Source organism: Phaethon lepturus, unplaced genomic scaffold (genome assembly GCF_000687285.1).
Source record: "Phaethon lepturus isolate BGI_N335 unplaced genomic scaffold, ASM68728v1 scaffold43349, whole genome shotgun sequence".
Taxonomy (NCBI): Eukaryota; Metazoa; Chordata; class Aves; order Phaethontiformes; family Phaethontidae; genus Phaethon; species Phaethon lepturus.
In genome coordinates, this window is record NW_010563587.1 from 4,762 (window position 1) to 25,468 (window position 20,707).

The 20,707-nt window shown below is 35.5% G+C and overlaps 1 protein-coding gene across 1 annotated transcript in view; it reads right to left on the reverse strand.

Annotated features, from left to right (window-relative positions):
• LRPPRC (leucine-rich pentatricopeptide repeat containing) overlaps nt 1–20,707 on the reverse strand; it is a gene marked incomplete at its 3' end in the record, with an annotated part of 64,024 nt that overhangs the window by 2,408 nt on the left and 40,909 nt on the right. The window contains exons 25-29 of the mRNA XM_010294600.1: nt 8,796–8,864; nt 8,439–8,529; nt 4,977–5,119; nt 4,776–4,863; nt 1,398–1,521 (exon numbers count right to left, since the gene is read on the reverse strand). Of these exons, the coding sequence (XP_010292902.1) occupies nt 1,398–1,521; nt 4,776–4,863; nt 4,977–5,119; nt 8,439–8,529; nt 8,796–8,864 (515 nt within the window). The remainder of the gene's footprint in view (nt 1–1,397; nt 1,522–4,775; nt 4,864–4,976; nt 5,120–8,438; nt 8,530–8,795; nt 8,865–20,707) is intronic.

A 20,707-nucleotide genomic window follows, 5' to 3' on the forward strand; every position in this document is an offset into this window, starting at 1 on the left:
AAATACTAGGAACAAGCCACCACCTTCTTTCTGCTCTTCCAATCTGCGAACTACTTCTGGTAACATGTAATATTTTGTGCATCTTCCTTATAAGTGTGTTTGAACTGCAGAGTGGGGAAGCAGTCAATGCATGTACTAATTTTCAGTACAAAGTTTCAAACTCCTTCCCTGAAGAATCTTTCAATACATCTTTTAATACATGAATATTTTCTGAGAATGTTTCACAAACTACCTAGATTATATCAACATCCCTTGTACTTCCAAAACATGTCTTTTCCATCTTCTATTTACAAAGATTTATCAGTTACTTCCATTTCAGGGAGCTCAATTTGATAAACTCTTTTAGTTTTTCCTTGATATAAGCCATCTATCCATCAAGTACAAACATTCCCTATCATACAGCCCAGTTACTGAGACCTATTTGAAAAAACATGCTTTGTTTTTCTGAATGAAGAACTCCAATAGTTTTTCAATTAAAGACATTTCTTCAGCCTAAATGCTTTTAAAGAAAACATGAAAATAATAAACTTCTTATACTATACTATTCTTAGACATCAAAATCTAAGTTGATGCTAAAAATATTAGATTTTTATTGTGGCCTGTGTGTCATATAACTACAGGCACTTTCAAATTCACTGTATTTAGAGGACACACCTGATGACAACCACTGTTCTTGTTTTTGATGAAGAAACTGAAAGGCTTAAATTACTTAAAGTTAAATTTTTGTTGTTCTTACCTCTACATTGATGAGTAGTAACTCTTTTACTCTGAAGCTTATAATCTGACCAGAACACACATTACAGGCAATAATTAAAGCCAGTGATGCACCATACAACTCTCTAAAGGTTAATTCAATTGTGGTGATTCTAATAATACATGACAGCAGGTTGGATTTATTTCAGAAGTGTAAGAGTCGGATCTAAGGTTTATGGTCATCTCCTAGCCACTGGCATCACAGTCAAACGTACCATTTTGCATCTGGCAGGCAGCCGGCTGTGAGGGAGTGTGGGTAGGGTAGGACAGCAGCAGGGATGGGCATTGAGGGGAAGGCTCACGGGCACTTACGTGAAAGAATCTTGTCTGTTTGGATATTGCTCTAAAGAGGAAAAAGCAGACTGCCAGAAGGGTAGACTTTCAGTTCTGATGCCAAGTACATTTGTTGATACTGTTAGTTGAAATGAGTTATTAGCAAAACATACTGTCACTCTAGTTCTTTTTTAATATATGGCATATCGCCCTATGAAACACTGGTGGATTTCTGATCATAACTCCTAATTAGCAGTCATGACCTCTTTTCCCATTGAAAGATAAGGACTTACCTGAAAATGATGCAGAAAACCTTTAAAAACACCCCCCACCCCAAACAATTAAAGTACCGAAACACAGAAAAGCCTTACATGCGTTTCACTTTGATGGCTTCTTCAAGACAATTCTGTGTTAGCAATGCTTTTATAAGGATGCCATAAGAACGATGATGAAGCTCACTCTTCCCTTGCATTTTCAGGAAAATGTTGTAGGCTTCTAAAATAGAAAAAAAAAAGCCAAAATGAAATGTCGTATTGTGATGACGTTGATCAAAGAAACCACCTATTCATTGAAAAGGTCCATCTTAAATCTATTATCTTCTGCTTACATCCTTGAGCCCAAAGCTGTTGGTCACAGCTTGTTCAAAACTGCTTGTAGACAACAATCAACTGACACATACCTCCACAGAACAAAAAGTTTGCTACTGCTGTTTTTCTACATGTGGCTGTTGCTTAAATAACACCACAGCTGGTTAGAAGGGGAAGACTCAGGATTTTTAAAGCAACACCTAATTCTGGGGTATATAGCTACAGTGTCTGGTGCATGATCACAACAGCATTTAACAAATAATATAGGAGGTGATTCCAATCTGGGGGGATCAAATTATTTGGCTACGACAAGATTTATACAAAACATACAATTTACAAATACACAGATATTTAACAAGTAAACTACACTGCATTTGTTTGACTGATTAACAGTTTTATTTCATGCATTCACAATAACTGTCAGTGTATGAAAAGATGTTACCCAAGGTGTGTGGGGGGGAGATAAGCACAATTTTCAGTCATTTATTTTTCTGAAACAAGATTATGCAGCTATAAACATGCAACTAAAACTGCTATCCAGGCTGTAACATGTTGGAAAGCTCTGTTAAGAACCACAAATGATCTTCTACATCTAAACTGTGACTGCATGTTCCATTTAATGAGAATCAAAAAATAACCCCTGTGCTAATTTAAATCACAGCCACAATAACCTTTAATATTTTTCAGAAATACTTGGCCTATCACCACAAATTTCACAGTGTTAAGTTTTTTTTCTTATACTTCAAAAGTAAAGATGAAGACCTTCATTTGAAGACTCATTTGAATCTTGTTGTCACAAGAAGTGTCACGCTAACGGCACTTACTAGAGTGTGCTGCAGAATTTTAAGCTGGTATTCCCCAAACCAAAACTGTTAATGTGCACTTTAGTTTAAATCTTAAACTTCTTCAGCCAAAGAGTATACATAAAAATCTCCTGAAATGTAGGCACAAAAATGACTATGCATAAATTTTATTATTTACAACACAAACTCTTCCATTGAGTTCATAATTAGAATTAACATTCCCATCCATACTTCGGACACCTGGAGCTACATGAAATATATATATATATGAACAGAGATAAAGGATAAGAACACCACAGTAAAAATTAAATCCACCTCTGTGTATGTGAGTTTCATGCATGAGAGAGAGAGAGAGAAAGGGTCTTGAAATCCTCTACCACATTTACTTATAGGTCTGAGGTTAAAGCTTGACCTGTTGCAATGTGCTGAACTCTTGCCTGCTCAGACACTGAACACCTGTATTCATAGAGTGTTAACTTCAGTGGGAAAGACATTTTTCTGGAATCTGAGGTACTAGTAGACTAGCAATCACATTCAAAAATAACAAAATACTTTTCACTAGTATAATCTATTACAAGTGTAACTAATTATTTCATTAACATAAATGAGGCTGACTGGTGGTAGGTTTGTTCTTTCTGCTTATGAAAGCCTGTTTACACTTTGATTTTTTAAAGCCAAAACATCTTTATGTTTACAGACTCCTACAAAAGCTCTGCTGTCTTCAGATTGAACCAGGATTTCACCCTGTTTTTGAATATTGCTTTCCACTGGCTGCGTACAGAAATGGAACTTGCCACCTCCTCTCAAATACTGCACCTTTAAATAAAAGAATATGCAGGGATAATTTACTGATAAATTCAGTATCAATTGTCATCATAGACTGTTAGCAGTTATGTTTTGCATTTTTGTTTTAAACTAGTCTCCCTGCAAGGTCCAAGGCATGTTTAGTTTCCTCCTACTCTCTACTAGATCATTTATGATCTCAAAGGCACAGGACATGTTTCTAGAAATAACGTTACAAAATGGATTCACTAGATTTTGCCTGGTTTTCAGTGAAAAACATTTCTGCGTTTCTCCTATTTCCTTTTGATTCCCCAAATTTACTAGAATGAAGAATTTCCAGAAAACATTTAAGTTAATGTCTGCTACACACGATTATTTAATTCATATACATAACACGAGACTGCACTCCTACATACAGAATATTCAGACTTCACTTTATCTAATTGGTGCTCCTGTGACTGAATAACTATAGGGTCATTTCTCTAAGAACAGAAGTTAACTGTGTGAATGACTGACAAATTCTTCTTTTAAAAACTCAAACCTTAAAAATCTGTGCGTTGAACCTGTAAAATATAGTGATAACACTCAAAACCTTCCTCATACAGGAAAATTAATTTTTTTAAACCTATTTAATTCTATTTTCTAATCTGCTTTCAAATGAGATACCTAGTTATTTGACATAGTGGTCTTTCGTGTATTTCTTTGGGGGAGGACCAAAGTTTGCAAATTCCACAGAGAAACATGGATGACACTTTAATCTTAATTGTAAAGAAGCTAAAAGACACTGCGCAAAACATTGAATCCTCCCTTCAAATAGAAATAAAGCCTTGTAACATCAACAAATAGAAAACTAACAGATAAAAACCCAGATATGAAGAGAGCAATGATTACCTCCATAACATAGTCCTGTCTCATTTAATCTAATCAAATTTCTTTGCCAAGTCTACAGCTTAAATAAGGTGCCTGAAGTACACTTGGGAACGGTATCTGATCTTATTATTAAGACTTCAACAGCAGGGGCAAATACAAAAATCTCTGAACAACTTCTTTTAATAAGTAACTGCTGTCTCATGAACATGTCCCAGCTATTGCAGTTGATATTAATCTTTCTTCTCAACTATACTTCCCATGTCTCACACCATAAAACTTGTGACCAAAATGCTAGATTTTCTGGGAACCATAAAATTGGTATTTTTAGCATCAATCTGTACATAAATTTAGTTTCTGTTTTTTAATGGATACATTTGGAAGTCTAGAACATCATGTTAACCCAACAGTACAAAGCGAACTACCAACCAGTAATATTTTGGTAATTTTAAAATTGGCAACTTGACTGTAGACTGGCTTTCAAGCATACATTTCGAAAGTCAGCATTTCAAATGACATTTCAATATTTTAGCATATCCCTCTCATACCAGCTTCTGAAGCAGAACACTGGCAGGTAACATTATCACGTACCTTTCCTAACATACTAGCAAACCAACAAAAAGCAGCAGCAAGCATTTGTTGCTCTGTAGTTAATCAAAATCTTTAAATTAATGCTGATGGGGTAAAAAACCAGTGGTTTTCAGTTTACCTTTTGCATTGCTATTCTTGCAAAGCATCCTTATTTTTCTTTCTTCCACATTAGAAGCACTTAAACTTCTGGTGTCTTCATGTCCAACCTTTAAAACAAACAAACCTATTTAAGTTACTGTAATGCTATCTGTTAACATTTTTCAATGGAAAGAAATACATTCAAAAGTATTGTTAGCTAGGAAAGTTAAACTCCAGTTACCTTAGGTACCTCAAATGGAACAACCTGACCATTTTTCTCAAGTATATCAGCCAGTAAGGTTAGTGTTTTCTCACGAGGAACAACATTTTCGTCTTGAATTTTAGTCCAAACAGCTTCAGCCTTTCTCCAGTCACTGTTGTTCTCTGAAACAAGATTCAAATCTTCAGATGAAAGCACGTTTAAAGTATACATACATTATCTAAAGTGATTCAAAAATGGTGTCTTTGGAAAGTAATTCATCAATTAATCATGTACTTCTGCTTCATATGATCATCAACTTTAAAACTTCTAAACTACTTTATAACACACAGAGGACACCAGAAGATGCAAATGCCAGAACAACAAAAAATCCCAAAAGAATCATATGAATTTTCAAATGAATGTGAAATCAACTCAAACATATTGCAGAAGTGTTCCTCCTAGCTCATCAGTTATAATATTCTTGACTGTTAATTGTAGAAACAATTACAAAAACTTCTACAAAACATTAACATTCTACAGTACCACTTCTAAGTCCTATTCTGAAATTCTTGAAATTAAATCCTCTGGGTATGTTGCTGCCAAGTTAGAGCATCTATAGCCCAGAATTTTACCACTTTCAAGTCAAAGAAGCGTTATAGTCCTTCAGGCTCTCATTTTGCTAAGAAAAAAAAACTTAATAAATTGCTTAATAAATTCACAAAATAATTCAACTGCTTTCAACAATACCAATTTATATATGTACCACTGTGCAAAACCGCAAACAAACAGAAAGCTGGACTTTGTAAAAGAAAACAGTTAATTACTATTTAACTACACAGAGCAGGTGGTTTCCTGTGTCTCCTATCATAAGTCACCAGAACACCACTGAGTTCTGGTTGTAGGTCCTATTCACAACTACCTAACCTAACCCCAACATCTCCTAGCTGTCATCTGTTCATTCCATGGCTTAATTCAGAATCCCAGAAATGAAGAGATGCAAGACAACAAGGTGGATGATGGAATAAATTATGCACACAGCATCTCAGACTGTAACAGCAGCTCTTCAGCTATTCCTCCACTCTTCTGTTAAGGAACTTCAGCTGTTCTGTAGCTCAGGCTGCAGTGGACTAGGTCATAACACAAGGAAAAGCTGGAGCAGCCATGTGGAAGCAGCATGACACACTTGCATATTCTCTAGAATCATTATAAAGTTGGTGTTTCAAAGCAGTATATACTGCTTTGCAAAAAATACTGCAATGAAACACTACAGTGCAATGCTATCTACTTTCCAGGAGCAGCATGGGTTTAGGAAAACACATGGGTATGTAACTGGGCTGGTTCAAGATCCAAGCTCACTTTCAACAAGGTTCTGGCATCACTTCAGCTTTTTAGAACATGCAACAAACTTGGTGACTACCCTAAGTCAAATAAAATGATTGGTTTTAAGGATTAAATACTGCATATAATGTTTTAAACCAGATTATTATGGCAGTTAACAGAGCAGGACAGAGAACACCTTAACACTTTTTCATGTGTTTGTCCCTGTGTTTGACACTTGTGAGCCCACATCTAGAGTACTGTGTCCAGCTTTGGGCTCCACAACTATACAAAGATATGCTGGGAAGTGGAGCAAATTCAGACATGGGGCCAGAAAAGACAAAGTAAGAGGGGAAGTGAGAGAATATGAGTTTTGCGCAGCCTGGAGAAAAGCAGGCTGACAGGGGATATAATTGGTGTCTTCAATTACCTAACTGACAGTTACAGAGAAGAACGAGTCAGTCTCTCCTTGGAAATGCACAGCAAAGGACAAAAGGTGAGGGCTGAAAGTTGCAGCAGTGGAGTATCTGAAGATGATCAAACCCAGGAACAGGTTGCCCATGGTGACTGTTTTATTTCCACCATTGGAGGCACACAACACTTTACCAGACAAGGCCATGATCTGATCTAACTTTGAAGCTGTCCCAACTCTGGGGAAGGGCTAGGCCTCCCCTAAGGTTGTCTCCAGGATAAATTATTCTGTGATTCTAGAAAACCGAATGCATTGTTTTCAACATTTTTGATCACAGTGTGGACTAGATGGTAGGTTCTTTTTTTATATGCTTAAAATAGATCTGAAGTTATGGCTTAGGTGCACAATGACAACTCTCTACTGTATTTGTGCATGGGGCAGCTTTGATAGGTAATCTCAATTGGTTGAAAGCAGGAATATGCATAGTTTTTGTCTTTTATGGTGACAGAAACCCACAAATGTTTTCCGCTTCTTTGAATAGATGGAATTGGTTTTGTCCTTTGAAAGAAGACTGAAGATTTTTGCATGACAAAATTTGATAAATTCTATCTTCTTACATCCTCTTCCTAGCAGGCACACTGTCAGACTTAGTCACTGCCAGAGGTCAACAGGATGAGTGGAGAAATAGGAAGGCTCCCTGTTGAGATGAGGTTGCTTTTCAGGCCTGCTTGATTCTTGATAGTGAACCAGCATGTGCAAAGCCAGAATTGGGCAATGCTACAGTTCGGTTTTGAGGCTTTCTGAGGCTGTTAAAGAAATTAAAATCAACAAAGTTCTCAAGGGGTTTCTGGTCTTTTTTTTTTTGTGGAAGTACTCATCTCTTCTGCTTGTGGCAAGTACAATGGGGAAGAAGCCTCTTTCATTACCATATAAAAAGAAAAAAAGGGCTTTGAATACTATTTTATTTAGCATTAAAACATTGCTAGTTCTAATTAACCAAAAATATACACGGGGAACAGTCTAAAATTACTTCGAACTCAAACGCAAGTTTTCCCATGACCAAATATATCAAACTGCTGTAACGGCTCATTAATATATATACATATTACTGAAGTACACAGCAATCTACTATTTAGTGCTCTTCACACAAAATGTTTTTTCAAGAATTTAAACCAACTAGAACTAAAGTTTCCAAAATTTTTATTATGTATAATACAGTATGATACACTGAAAAACAAAACCAGCACAGACCAAAAAATATAAAAAAGAGGAAACGAAAAACACTATACATACATCCCACACTAAGTCTGTAGCATAGAAGTGAACTTCCAATTTTTAAAACTGTTCCATTCCTATACATGATGCAAAAGTTAGGTTGTGGCTGGTGAAGAATTGGTAGATTTTAAAATAAAACACACTTTCAGAACCAGATGCAATTACAAGAGAGTCCAGATCTTTATCAGTTATGAACATATAACAAATGAGCAGTTTTTTATTTAAGCATATTAAAAAGCAAAACACAGTAAACTTTCAAATTAGGACACAAGACAATAGCATGCATTGGAAGACTTGTACTATGCAAGTTCTACATAAATCTTGAGGTCTGCAGGTAAAAAAATCTGTACTCTCTCCCCCCTGCAAGATACCTCAGAAATGGCATCCAGGCTTATTGCATATGAGGATAACACTCGTCTCCAATTCAGGGTTATTTCCTGACTCCAATGACAAAAGAAAACAGATTACAACATGAAAAAGATCACAAGCTCACTTACCACACAGCTGGAGCAGGTAGTAGTACATCTCATCTCTATCACATTCAAATAGATTTTGAGTTAATTCTACAAAGTGTTCCAAAGTCTCCATCTTTAAAAAGAAAGAAGAAAGAATATAGTTATATCTCAGTCAAACAATTAATATATGTGCACTTACATGCTGTGTGCATTCAGAAATATTAAAAATAATATTTCTGCTTAAGTATACACTAGTATTTACACAGAGCATTAAGTTCACCTCATCAGCCTGTCACACATCCTTTCACAAACATAAAAATCAAGGAATGAAATATTTCAAAACTATTTTTCTTGGAATATAATGACAGTTACATAGAAGACATCATATGAGCCACATACCTGATTATTTGTTATACACTTTTTTGCAAACCACTGCAACCTTCCAGAGTGTGCTCTCAAGCCAGGAGTCTGTAAAATATTTCCACAAGAAGAAACACATTACTCCACATAGAACATTCTAAGGAAAGGTAAACATAATAGATGTACTCATGATAAAAGCTCATAGTTTTTGTTTGTTTTTTGAAACCTGAATGAGGCTACAAGCTCACAAATAATCAAGTTAGGTTGCATTTATGAGAGACCTAAAAATTGCAGTAATTGTATTCAAGACATTTTCCTTTTTGACAAAAACACTGCCAAGAGATTTGATTTCAGATACACTTCAGATAAACTGAATAAGTTAAATAATTTCTATCACCACAGTAACAAAGTATTGTTGCTATATTACCCATGGTAATAATTTGTGTTACTCATGGTAAAGAATAACACCAAATATTTCCAAGCTGTCTTCACAATGAAATGTATTTGCATTCAACACCACTGCAATGTCTTAGCAACTAGAAAACCATGCCTCTCAACCACAACATCACCATTCAGTACCCCTTCTCTGCTAGTATTAGCCATTTTCTTACAACTATTAATACCTAAGAACAATAGCGTTATTAGATATTGACTTCTCTTGCTCAGTTAAAAACCCAGGAATTTACAGAGCAGTAACTGTTACAACTGTAACATGCTGCCGATGCAGATGCCAAGTATACTAACTGTAAGGCAACTCCTGTCCAAGAACAGAGAAGTGTGTGTACACAGAGTAACTGATGCATAGTAGTTACTATGCTATTGTTATTTCTGTTCTTAATTTTCCCAACTTTGATGAGCCTTTGCTTATTCATTCCTTTGCTGTTTTGAGCAGACAACAGCTACAGAATACATATTCTCAAAAAGGTTTCAATCCTTGGAAAGTCCATCTGGTATAGAACTACCACATTGTGTCTGCTCAGCACCACAGACCATAATCAAAATATCTGTTCCTCCACTTAAATAAATTCTTAAATAAACACAGAAAAACTCAAAGTTCTTGAAGAAACATATTTTGGGGCATGCCAGTACTTATGTCTGACATATCTAAAAAAGTGATACAAAAAAAGCCTTGTGTGCAAAGCATCCATAATTTTCACCTCTTACCCTTCCCTCCCACAGAGTACTTGAATTTACTTTTGTTATACTCTCTTAGTACAAGGATCATTTACAGAGAGGATTCTGCTTTCATTCAGGTGTCCAGATTTACATTAATATAACTCAAAGCGATTCCGAGGAAATGCCTGTTCATTCCTACAGAGAAATACATGTTTTGACTCTTGAAGGCTTTTAGCTTTTATAGTAAGAAGTCTCTGTTTAAACGTGAAGTGCAACTTCCAAAATTTCAACACCACTTCGCATGAAAGAGGCAGTTTGAATTAAAAGCTGTGAGAAATATTGTGTCTCAGTTCCAAAACAGTGGAAACAATTACCATTGAAAAAGTCAGTTAACCTTCTGTCTTTTTAACACAGATAATTTCCTTTTCCTGTATTCTCAAAGAGAAGAATTATTACCATTGCATCTTTCTGAAATAATTCAGCATACACCAGAAAACCAGCATGTTAAACTTAAACAAAACTGTTAAAATTTGTTATAGGAAACTGTGTTCTGCAGAGTAAGTGTTAGGCCATATAATCCTACCAATCATCCAAACAATTTTAAGCAATCATAGTAAGATTTTTTTTTAAAAATAAGACCTTAAGCCCACAGTTCTCCAACATGGAGCATCTTCTTTAGTTATTTAACTGTACTATAAAAATAGTCTGAACCCAAGAGATTACAGAAAAATAGCAGCTTCTCGAGTATTCAAAAGTGGCATATATTAACAGAGTTTTGCTTTCCAGGTACTTGCTTTTTTTCCAATTAGTTATTCTCCCCCTCACCTCCCCGTTATGTTTATAGGTACCCGCTCAGTGCTTTCTTAAGAGCTACCACGCAGTTTCACACAAAATATGTTGAAAACTAAGTCAAGAATTAACATCTTACACAACAGGCTCTTGAAAATGAAAAAGAAGAAAGTATGTTGCCTGCATTTGTAGCTAATCCTCTTTAGGACATGGTAAAATTCAAATGCTGAATTCACTTACAACTTCCAATATCATTGCTGATCCAAATGCCAATGAACTCAACAGCTCCAAAGCTACAAACTTTTTATAGTAAATCCGCTCCTGTTCAGAAATGATTGATGTGTCTGTCACTACAAGGACAGCTGAGTTATACAACAGATATCCCTGTTTCATTTTGAAATTGAGAAGTGTTTTCACATACTGCAGGTCTCAATCATCAAAAGAGCATCTAGGTCAGATTAACTAAATCTCCAGGGCTTGCCTGATAGTCCATATTTGTAGCTTATCCCTTACCATCTTAGGGAATTTTTAACATTGCATTTAGCAGGAAGCAGACTTTCTACAATACAGCAGACTAAAACACAGAATAAAAAAATGCAGCGAATAAAAAAAAATTTAAGTAAAAACCTGTTACTCTAATTACTTTTCCAAATTTCCATTTACTATTTTGATCTTGCTTGTTTCAATGGATTAAAAAAAATATTACTGAGTCTTAGTGTTTTGGGGTGGTTTTTCTGTTTGGTTGGTTGTTTTTAAAAAAAATTTTAAAACATTCACTGCTTTCAAGAATGAAACAACAATTGAGAGTCTCAAGCAATTCATAGAGTATGTAAACTAAACATGGGAGGTTTTCTGGCTTTTACATTCTCTTGGAATATGAAACGGTTGTACTGTAGCAAACCAAATGTTCATGTAGCTTGTTATCCTCTCCCTAACAATGCCTATAGGAGAATATAAAATGATAGAAAACCCAGCAAATACGTCCCCTTTAGTGCTCTTTCACACTCCAACTACTTGAAGTTCAGTGGGTCACACTGTTTCTAGTAAGTGATTTCTCTTTCATGAGGTTGTCTGGTTGCCCCTGGAACCCCATAATATTTATCATTCATAAGATCTTTTGGCAAAGGGGTGCCTCAACTACCTTCTACAGAAAAAAAGCAAAATACTACAACTTTTTGTTTGTTTTCAGCCTAGCTTCTACTAGCTTCATTTGAAGCCCCCAGATTTGGCAATGCACAATTGCTTTCTCTTTATCCTCTCCATTTCATATTAATTTCATGAGTGGTTTATAATTGCCACTGTTTCTTCTTCAGACTAAGCTGAACTCACCTACTTAGTCATATCTCCTATAGAAACAATTCCGTACTTTTTCATCACATTTGTTACTATCTGAGGCTCAATATACAACCCACAACCCTACACTAATTTACTCACTGATTCTATATCTTCACACACAGGAAGTAATACTAACGAGAAGGGGAAAATCTATGCTGCATCTTTACGAGAACTCTTGCCAGCAGCACTTAAAAACCATGAAAATGCAACAATCCTAACACACTGAAAGCATTTGATTTGTTCTCCTTCCTAGAACCAGTCACTTCAGACAGGTGATTGAAGGGGTCCAATCACCAGAAAAATCTTTTCTGTACTAACATGTTTATTTGAGCTAATTTCTACCTATTACAGCTGAAAGAAAACAGATTGTCTGGGAAAACACTGACCTGTCAGAGAGGAATCTATTCAATGTTTTTCCAGATTTTTAGACAATGATAGAAATATTCAACTTTTGTTTACATTAGTGTTCTGTAACGGTTACAGCTAATAGACCAATACTATCTTTTTTTACTTTTAAAAAAAACTTCTTTTAAAAGAAGTTAAGTAATTTAGAGAAGACATATGGAAAATATTTATTTGCTTTTCTCTACTTGCCTAGAGCAACCTTTTTCTCTTTAAACACAAAACTTACTTAGAGAGAAAAAAACGTGAAAACCAACATACAGACCAGAAACCCTGTGGTATTTTTCAAAAAGAGGACTTCCATGAAAGTAAGCATTGAGAACGTCCCAAAACAGAACCACTTTTGCTATAGCTTGCTTAGGATGCGTAACTATTTAAAAGCCAGCAGAAATACGTTTCCTTTGGCATATACATGACATGAGATGCGTTACTCTCTTGTTTTAACCTTCCAACACTACACTTCCATGAACTGTGCACTGGTTGGCAAAATAATTGTTGCATATTTTGGAAAACTTATTCTAGCCTTTCACAGTATAAGTTCACCGTGAACACCACACCAATTCTAACCATTCAAGTTTAATTCTGCCCGCCCTGAGTACTTCTAAATCTTCACATTTTCTTCGCAATGTTCAACCTTTTCCTAGGGCAACAGTTCTACTATAATCACTAATCCAAAAATATTGTAAAGAAACAGACAAATTTTATAAATGCCATCCATGGTGCACTTTCTGATGGTATTTTTTGGACAGGTAGATCCATTCATTCCTCTCTTTGCAGCTGAAAAAGCCAGTAATAATATGAGACAGCTAATGCTCCTAAAGTAAGAAGAACATTTCATGATGAGTTACATCAACAGCCATACCAGACTTATGTTACCAGTATCAGAACCAGTTACTGAGACTTAGATGCCAAAGCAATGTCTTGCAAGAAAAAGCATTACTTCTCCAAACAGACATCCTTGAACAGACAGCTATAAGAACCGATGTATGTCATTTCTAACAGCACACTCCACCATAAGCATCAGTGAAAACAGAACATTTGATGAGAGGTTCTTAATTTAAAGACAGATTTTTCCCTGATTCCACAAAAATGTCTATGAAAATCTCACAAATTCCATGCAGCTTCAATGAAGCCTGGGATATTTTTGCATGGCATCTTACTTGAACAAAGGTTTTTTACAACATAAACACCATATGCTATGCTTGAATCTTCCCTTATGTTAAAATTCTTGGCAGAATTCCTCACTTCTACAAAGCAGCAGGTGTACTGCTTAATCAGAAAGTTACAAGAATATGCAGGTACAAAATTTTTGTACCTTACATATCTAAGTCTAATTGATAGATGAGATGGTTAAAATTATGTACACTTCTGTTATATTTTTGCCTCTTATTAAATACTCCTTCACCTTCAAATAGCAAAGCACTAGTTTTAAAAAAATACTGATTAAAATATTTACTTTCTTTTCTGAAAATAATTTAAAATCTGTGTTCATCATATGTACAAAACAAGTATACCACTTTATGGTATTTCTTACATTATAACCTTTAGAACATAATGTAAGTGAAGTACTACAGCAGGATACAGAGAACACTGTTGATTGGCTCTGAACATAATTTCTACACAATAGTCCAAAAGTTTATAAAAAATGCAGCTTTAAAGACTGAGGGATCTACAAATTATCTGGGCATCAAAAAGCATCTTTCCTATTGCAAGCATATCAACTTCCTAATGAAACACATCACTTCTCTCTAGCTCAGCTTTTCTTTAAGTCATTGTACTGCCAGGATAACACTGGAGCTACATGTGTATATGGCAGGCAATTGAGATAATACATTTTCTACAAGTTCATTTTCCACCTTGAAAGAAGTTTAGCTCTTCTGGATTTCAAAAATTGTTTCTTCGGTGATGACAGAAAGATACCCTCATTCACTTTGTTCTTTCTAAATTAAAAAAACCTTGCTAACTGCTCAGAACTAAGAAAATTAGTTCTAAAAAAGCTAACTGGGAAATTCTGTACTGTTGGGTTTTTTGGGTTGGTTTCCCTCCCCCCCCCCTAAAGTATGTATTTGCCTCAATGCTTCTGTCAGTGATGTAGTTCACTGACTTTTCCAACACAATTAGTATCTGTTGAGTAAATACTATGATTTTATTTATTTCACTTGAAATAGGAATATATGCTGCTTTATGTTAGGTAGACATTGAGAAAAATGTAAGGAAACTTCATTATTTTCCAAAAATACCAAAATAAAAATAGGAAAGAGCTTTAAAACTTTAGCATTACTCATGACAACTAAGACCGATGTTATCTTTAAGTACTACTGGAATATCCTACATCTACCAGTAAGACTTCAAAGAGAAATTATGCAGTAAAGTATTACTATAAAAAAAAAATTAGACAATAAGAGAACTTTAAAACAATAATCATGCTGGATGATACGGTGATATCAAAAACATGCAAAAACCTGGCTCAAAACAAAATCCTCAAGGATGTTCTAGACTCAGAACAAAAATTTGCTCTTTGCATTGCAATGTGGTTTTATGTTGTATGATGAATGAAAAAAGCATTATAAAACTCAATAGTATATTCCCTCTAACACATAGTCCCTAGAACAAAGAAAGGATACCATGATCCCACATTCCAAACACATTACCCTCTCCCTTTCTGCAAGGGATTTGTTCAGTAGTCATCTCTTTTACCAAGTTTACTTATTTTAAACATACTCATTTGCTTTCTTTTAAGAAAGCAGTATTTAACATCTAAATAATGTGCACTGAAATAGTAAGCACCCATTTTTTTTATTAACCCACATACACACATGGACACAAAATCCAACTTCACTAATAGCTGTATCAGAGTCCAGTTTCATAAGGAGAAGTAATGCTTTTATTAGACTAATAGGACTCAATAGTAAGAAAAAAAATTAATCTTTTCTTGTAATTATAGGGCTTGCATGCCTACAAGCTCTTCATCCTTTCCCCTCCCTATCAGTTGTGTACAGTTACTCTGATAAAAGCTATTACACCCCCTACAAACTACTCCTCAATCTCAGACCACCGTTATCTAATACAATTTGCATTCAACATTCACAAACATCTAAATTTTCTTCTACTCTCTTCTTAACAGGACCAAAACCAAGTTTTTGTGAGTAAATTCAGACACTAGATACAATAATCATTAAGGTACACATTAAAAAAACCAACCCTAAATCCTGCTGTCACAAATCAAGAAAGCATCTTCTGCCAATAGTTCATCTGCATCATAAAATCAGCAAGACTCAATTTTATGCTGCAGGCTCTTATCTTAAAAAAGCAATCTGGATGAAAGAAGGTTGTAATCCCTCAATATCAAGTAGAAATATTCTCATTGTTTTTATGGTAGATTAAATCTAATGGCAACTGGTATCTTGTGGTCTGCTGACAGTGGATGTCACAATTCTTTGCTTAAATCTATTTACCTTCTGAATTAACTTGACATCTGTTGATAGATGTATTCTTGTACACTAAACTCACCCAAAACGGTTCTTTTGTCAGGTCTCGAATTTCAGCAGAAAATGCCTTTTGTTGCATTTATTCACATTGGTACACAGTTCATTAAAATTTCACAACCATTTGTCCCCCAATTCTTCACATAAATATCCTGAGATTTGTGAAATATGGTATATTTAACTATTAAATATAAATGATATATTTAGTATGAGAAAAGATGAGGAAAGTACCACACTTAATCAAAATCTGCTTAAAAGAATTTTGAAACCATGCACTATGCATTGCCATTTTCAAGGGAGGTTCTTCTTGTGGTACCAAACTTGTACAGGTTGGTCTTCTACTAAAAAAACATGCCATACAGTTCTGAGATGTTTCCCTATATCCCAAATAGAGTAATCCTCTCTTAGCCTTCATTTTCAGTAAAACTACAAAGAGAGCAGAAACAAGAGCTTTTACTCTTTCATTGAGGGAACAATTTTAATTTAATAACTGGTGTGATTTGATCTGGAAAGACTTCAATAAGTATCCGTTAAACAACAAAAAACACTTGAACATCTCTACCCCCTACTTCCCATCAGAGGAATCCATAAGCTCATAACTAAAAATGCCAGTGACCTCATACCCTTTTTTTATGTGGTGCTTGTTTTGGTTTTCTTACACAAGTATTTTGCTGTCCAATTAAATGTAGTTTTAAGGTGTAATGATTTTATCACTACAGTGCATAAATGGATTTAACACCAGTTTAAAACCTTGCATACTTTAGCCGTAGGTGTAAAGTGCTCATTTCTACTTCATGAAAACATGGTTTAGACTTTTGCTAAGCAGATTTATAGAAGGGATTGCCAGAACCTCTGCTGCAGGACTGTTACAGTACTTAACGATATATAAGTCCTGTAACTCTAGCAGAAAGAGCCAAGCATGGACATGGGCTTGATTACACACGGTTTCAGAGAGTATTTTGATAATTGCATTCAGCATGAATAGTAAATGAAGGGAAAGGGCAAGTCTGGAAATATTCAATCATCATGCAGGTAAAACAGCTGCAAGTATGAGAACTCAGTGCAAAATTCAGAGATGACCAAATAATTAAAACTGGACCAAAATGACAGACAACAACTATATTCTAACTACTTTAGGTAGTGAAATCTTTATACCTCCATGCAGCATGTGAACAAAATAACAGAATAACTGGTGAATAGGGAAGGAAGTAGATTCCTCCAAGGTGGTATAACATCCTCTTTTTTCATTCCCACTCTCCGGGATGACTTTCACATTTGTCCAGCTCTCAACCATCAGCTCTATCAGGTTAATAAAGTGTCAGTAAACAACTGCGTAGACCTAATAGAATCCCAACTGTCCAGTTCTGGCAACAGGTAAGAAGCTGTGGATTGGGAGGTTTTGGGGAACTAGGCTCTCTCTTACCATTTATATACCAGACTTAAAAGAATACTAGGCCAAGCAACTCTTCTAGACTCTTTGATCTACTACCTGGAGCTCTGGAGCAACACATAAGAAGAATTACATAAGGTATCTCTCCAGGAGAAAATCTGGTTAGTATTTTCTAAGTAAGCCAACATTTTAAAAGACAGGTACAGAAAATATTTTTCTAGAAGGTACATTTTCCCTAATCCTATTTATTGAAAATTCATATCCCTTTCTTTTAGCCTACGTTAACTAAATTAAACTACATGACAACTAAATAAAAATGTATTGATTTAATTTTCTTTCTTTTTCCTTTTTTTGTGAAAAACAAACTTGAAGGAAAAAAGGCAATTAAACAGCCTTTTCAAGTAAGGGGAAAATCCCAAGTAACTAGAGCTAGCTTTGATGACACAGAAGTCATGCTGTGCCACTCCGAGGGAAAGCAAGCTAGTATGTGACCTTATGATAAGGGGCAAGGAGATGTGCCAACCTTGTTTTGACATGATAACCTTTGAAGGATTCAAGACAAAAGCTAATTTATCAGTTGAGGTGCAATTAAGAACTGAAGACTAAATCATGCTTTGATGTACTACAGCACCTAGTGGCAGGACTTGTTCTCACTGGAAAGCAAAAGAGCATCTACCAGCACATCCATCTACCAGCATAACTTCAAGAGCTCAGGAATCTCCAGGCACAGCTAAAATAGACTTCTACTTCACAGAGCAGCCAAGGCTACCTCATTTGGAGGTACTCTCCAAGAGGGGCTTTCTCCTCTAGTTACCTGCCACAGAACCAATGAGAACAGACTTTCAAAAGCTTAAAAAGGCAGTCTAGCAACATTGCAAACTGTTAGCTTATCAACCAAACTTAGCTGCATTTCAGCCCCCCAGTCTTCTCAATCACAGCTTCTCTTACACTTAGCATCCTTTCAGGAGAGACTCATAGCACCAAACTACCACATACTTCAGTTTACTCGTTTTGGTATCCATCAGGTGCATTCTTTGCCTCGTCTCCTTTCTATTCACCTTTTGTTGCCTTTTATACTATCATTGCCTGCTTAGTCTTGCTGTCCCTCCAGCAAGCAGATGAGCCCCAGAGCTTTGAGCTGTCTTGCTATGACAATATCCCAAAAAACAAGCCTATATAGATATAGTTACATGCATGCACCACACATTTGTGACTGGATAACGTACATACACAACTCTGACCTAATTTTTATAATCTCACTCAGATCTTAGCCTTCTTCCTTTCCCACTGTTGTGACTCAGTTGTATTTTACCAAAGACTGAGAGTTATTTTCTTATTCCTGGGGCTTTGCGTTGCAAGTTTTTCAAAGCAGCAGTTGTCACTAAGTTTCACACAAGCATCTAGTGTACCTCTGATTTTGAAGAGCAGCAAAAGCAAGCAGAGGCAGTGTTCTCCAATGAGTAACACCCCATTTAAGTGACCATATCCTCCATGGTCTTCATTTCCTCAGCTCCTAAGGACACTTATTTCCAACTTCATTGCTACCCTTTTAGATACTCTGTATTAACTCATAGATGCTTTTAAAACAAATGATACCACTAAAATCAATTGACCACCATAATCAGCAGTACGTGATAAAAGTACGTGGTGAAAGGTAATCTAGATGCTGTTGCATATTAGACATAAAAATACGAAGTGGCACCAATCAATCACCTTTACTGAATATTACTTCACAAGAAAGGAAAATAGAAAAACAATCTGAGATGACCAACAAGAGAAGTAATTTAGCCACAAAAACCACTGGATTAGAGAAACGATACACACACACACCTTGTCCTCCATCTTCCACATTGTATTCATTAAGGCTTTGACTTCCCAACGAAAAAGAAAAAGCAAATAGTAACTTGTTCATGGTTTAAAACAGTAACAGCTTCTTTCTTTCTTCAGCAAAATACCAATTTTAAGATTGCCCCCCACTGGGGCCAATTTCTCACAATTTCTTGCAGGGAAAATGTCTTTGAAAATACTTAACATATTGTTACATAATAAAAACATACTTAAAATACAACACACCACATAGTAATTATTTTGTGCCACTTTATCCACTGGTAAAATACATGCATACTATTCCTAGCTAAACTCCTATACTCCTAAAAATTGTGGAATTTAAAACCTTTTTTCTCAACAGCCTAGACAAAGCTGTAATTCATACTTTATCATAGTTAGGTAAGAGCAAGGAAGCCTACTCTAAAGAGCATAAAAAGCCAGGAAAAATTCCATTTAGTTGCCAGGTATAAGGTGTTCAGATTCATGCCTAAGTATCTGTTTGTGGTTACTAATACTTTATAATCAATCACCAAATACTGAATATTTGCAGAGATAATTTGGCACCTATTAAGAAAATGACGAAAGTTTCAAAGCCCTAACAATTTGATGATTTGCTTACTATCCTATTCACGATTGCTGAACTGAAGCCACCAATATAAGTTTTGAGAAATTAAATGCCAGTATCAAAGAAACAGCTGCTATATCACACCAAGTACCAGTTTTATTTATTTAGCTTTCATTTTGCTTCCAATTCCCAGAGTCCATCCTTTTACCTCCTATAAGCTTTAATCACTACAAAAGAACTCAACTCCTCAGTGTTGTCTTCTGTCAGATACTGATATTTCTGTTCTTCTATATTATAAGACTTGGAGCTCCAAAAAACCCTCTGAGAACAAAAATATCAACGCTTCATCATTGTGCTTAGCCATTTCCACACACCTTGCAGCAGGACAGTATTGTTCCACCACAGACAAACAAGCAGATCTTAAGATTTTTTTAAAGGCAAGAGTACTATAAGATAATTCAACTAGGGATAACTGGTATTTCAAAAATCCTAGGAGGAATCAGGAAAAAAGCATACTTTGTCTTAGGAAGCAAAAAAGCCCCCCAAAAATAGGTTACAGAGTTGCGTATGTACATAACACAAAAATCATGAGGACAAAGCATTACTTATTCTGCAAGATGCTTTCTCCCACACATTAACTGGAAAACTTATGCAGCATTTCGAAAACATACAACTGTGTTAAGAAGAAAAATAATCACAATCTGGACAGACTCTGCAGCTGCCCCTTTGACTTATCAATTTCAGTAAGCACAATTTCAATCAAGTCTAGATAAAATATACTAATCCTAAATAGACCAAGTTTGTCACCTACCACTTCCTATAAGCTGCTTACTATCCTGAAAAAGAGAGAGAGAGAGAGAGAGAGAGAGGAAATGCTAAATTAAATGCCAAACAGTAGCAGACAGCGCTTGTTTGGCTGATTAACTTGTAGACAAGCATTACGAATAAATCTAAGCATGGTCTGCAGCAAATTAAATTCCAGTGCTTTTAAGAACAAAGAATTCCTTCGGAAAGAGGATTAGCAACTTTACACCCAGGAATG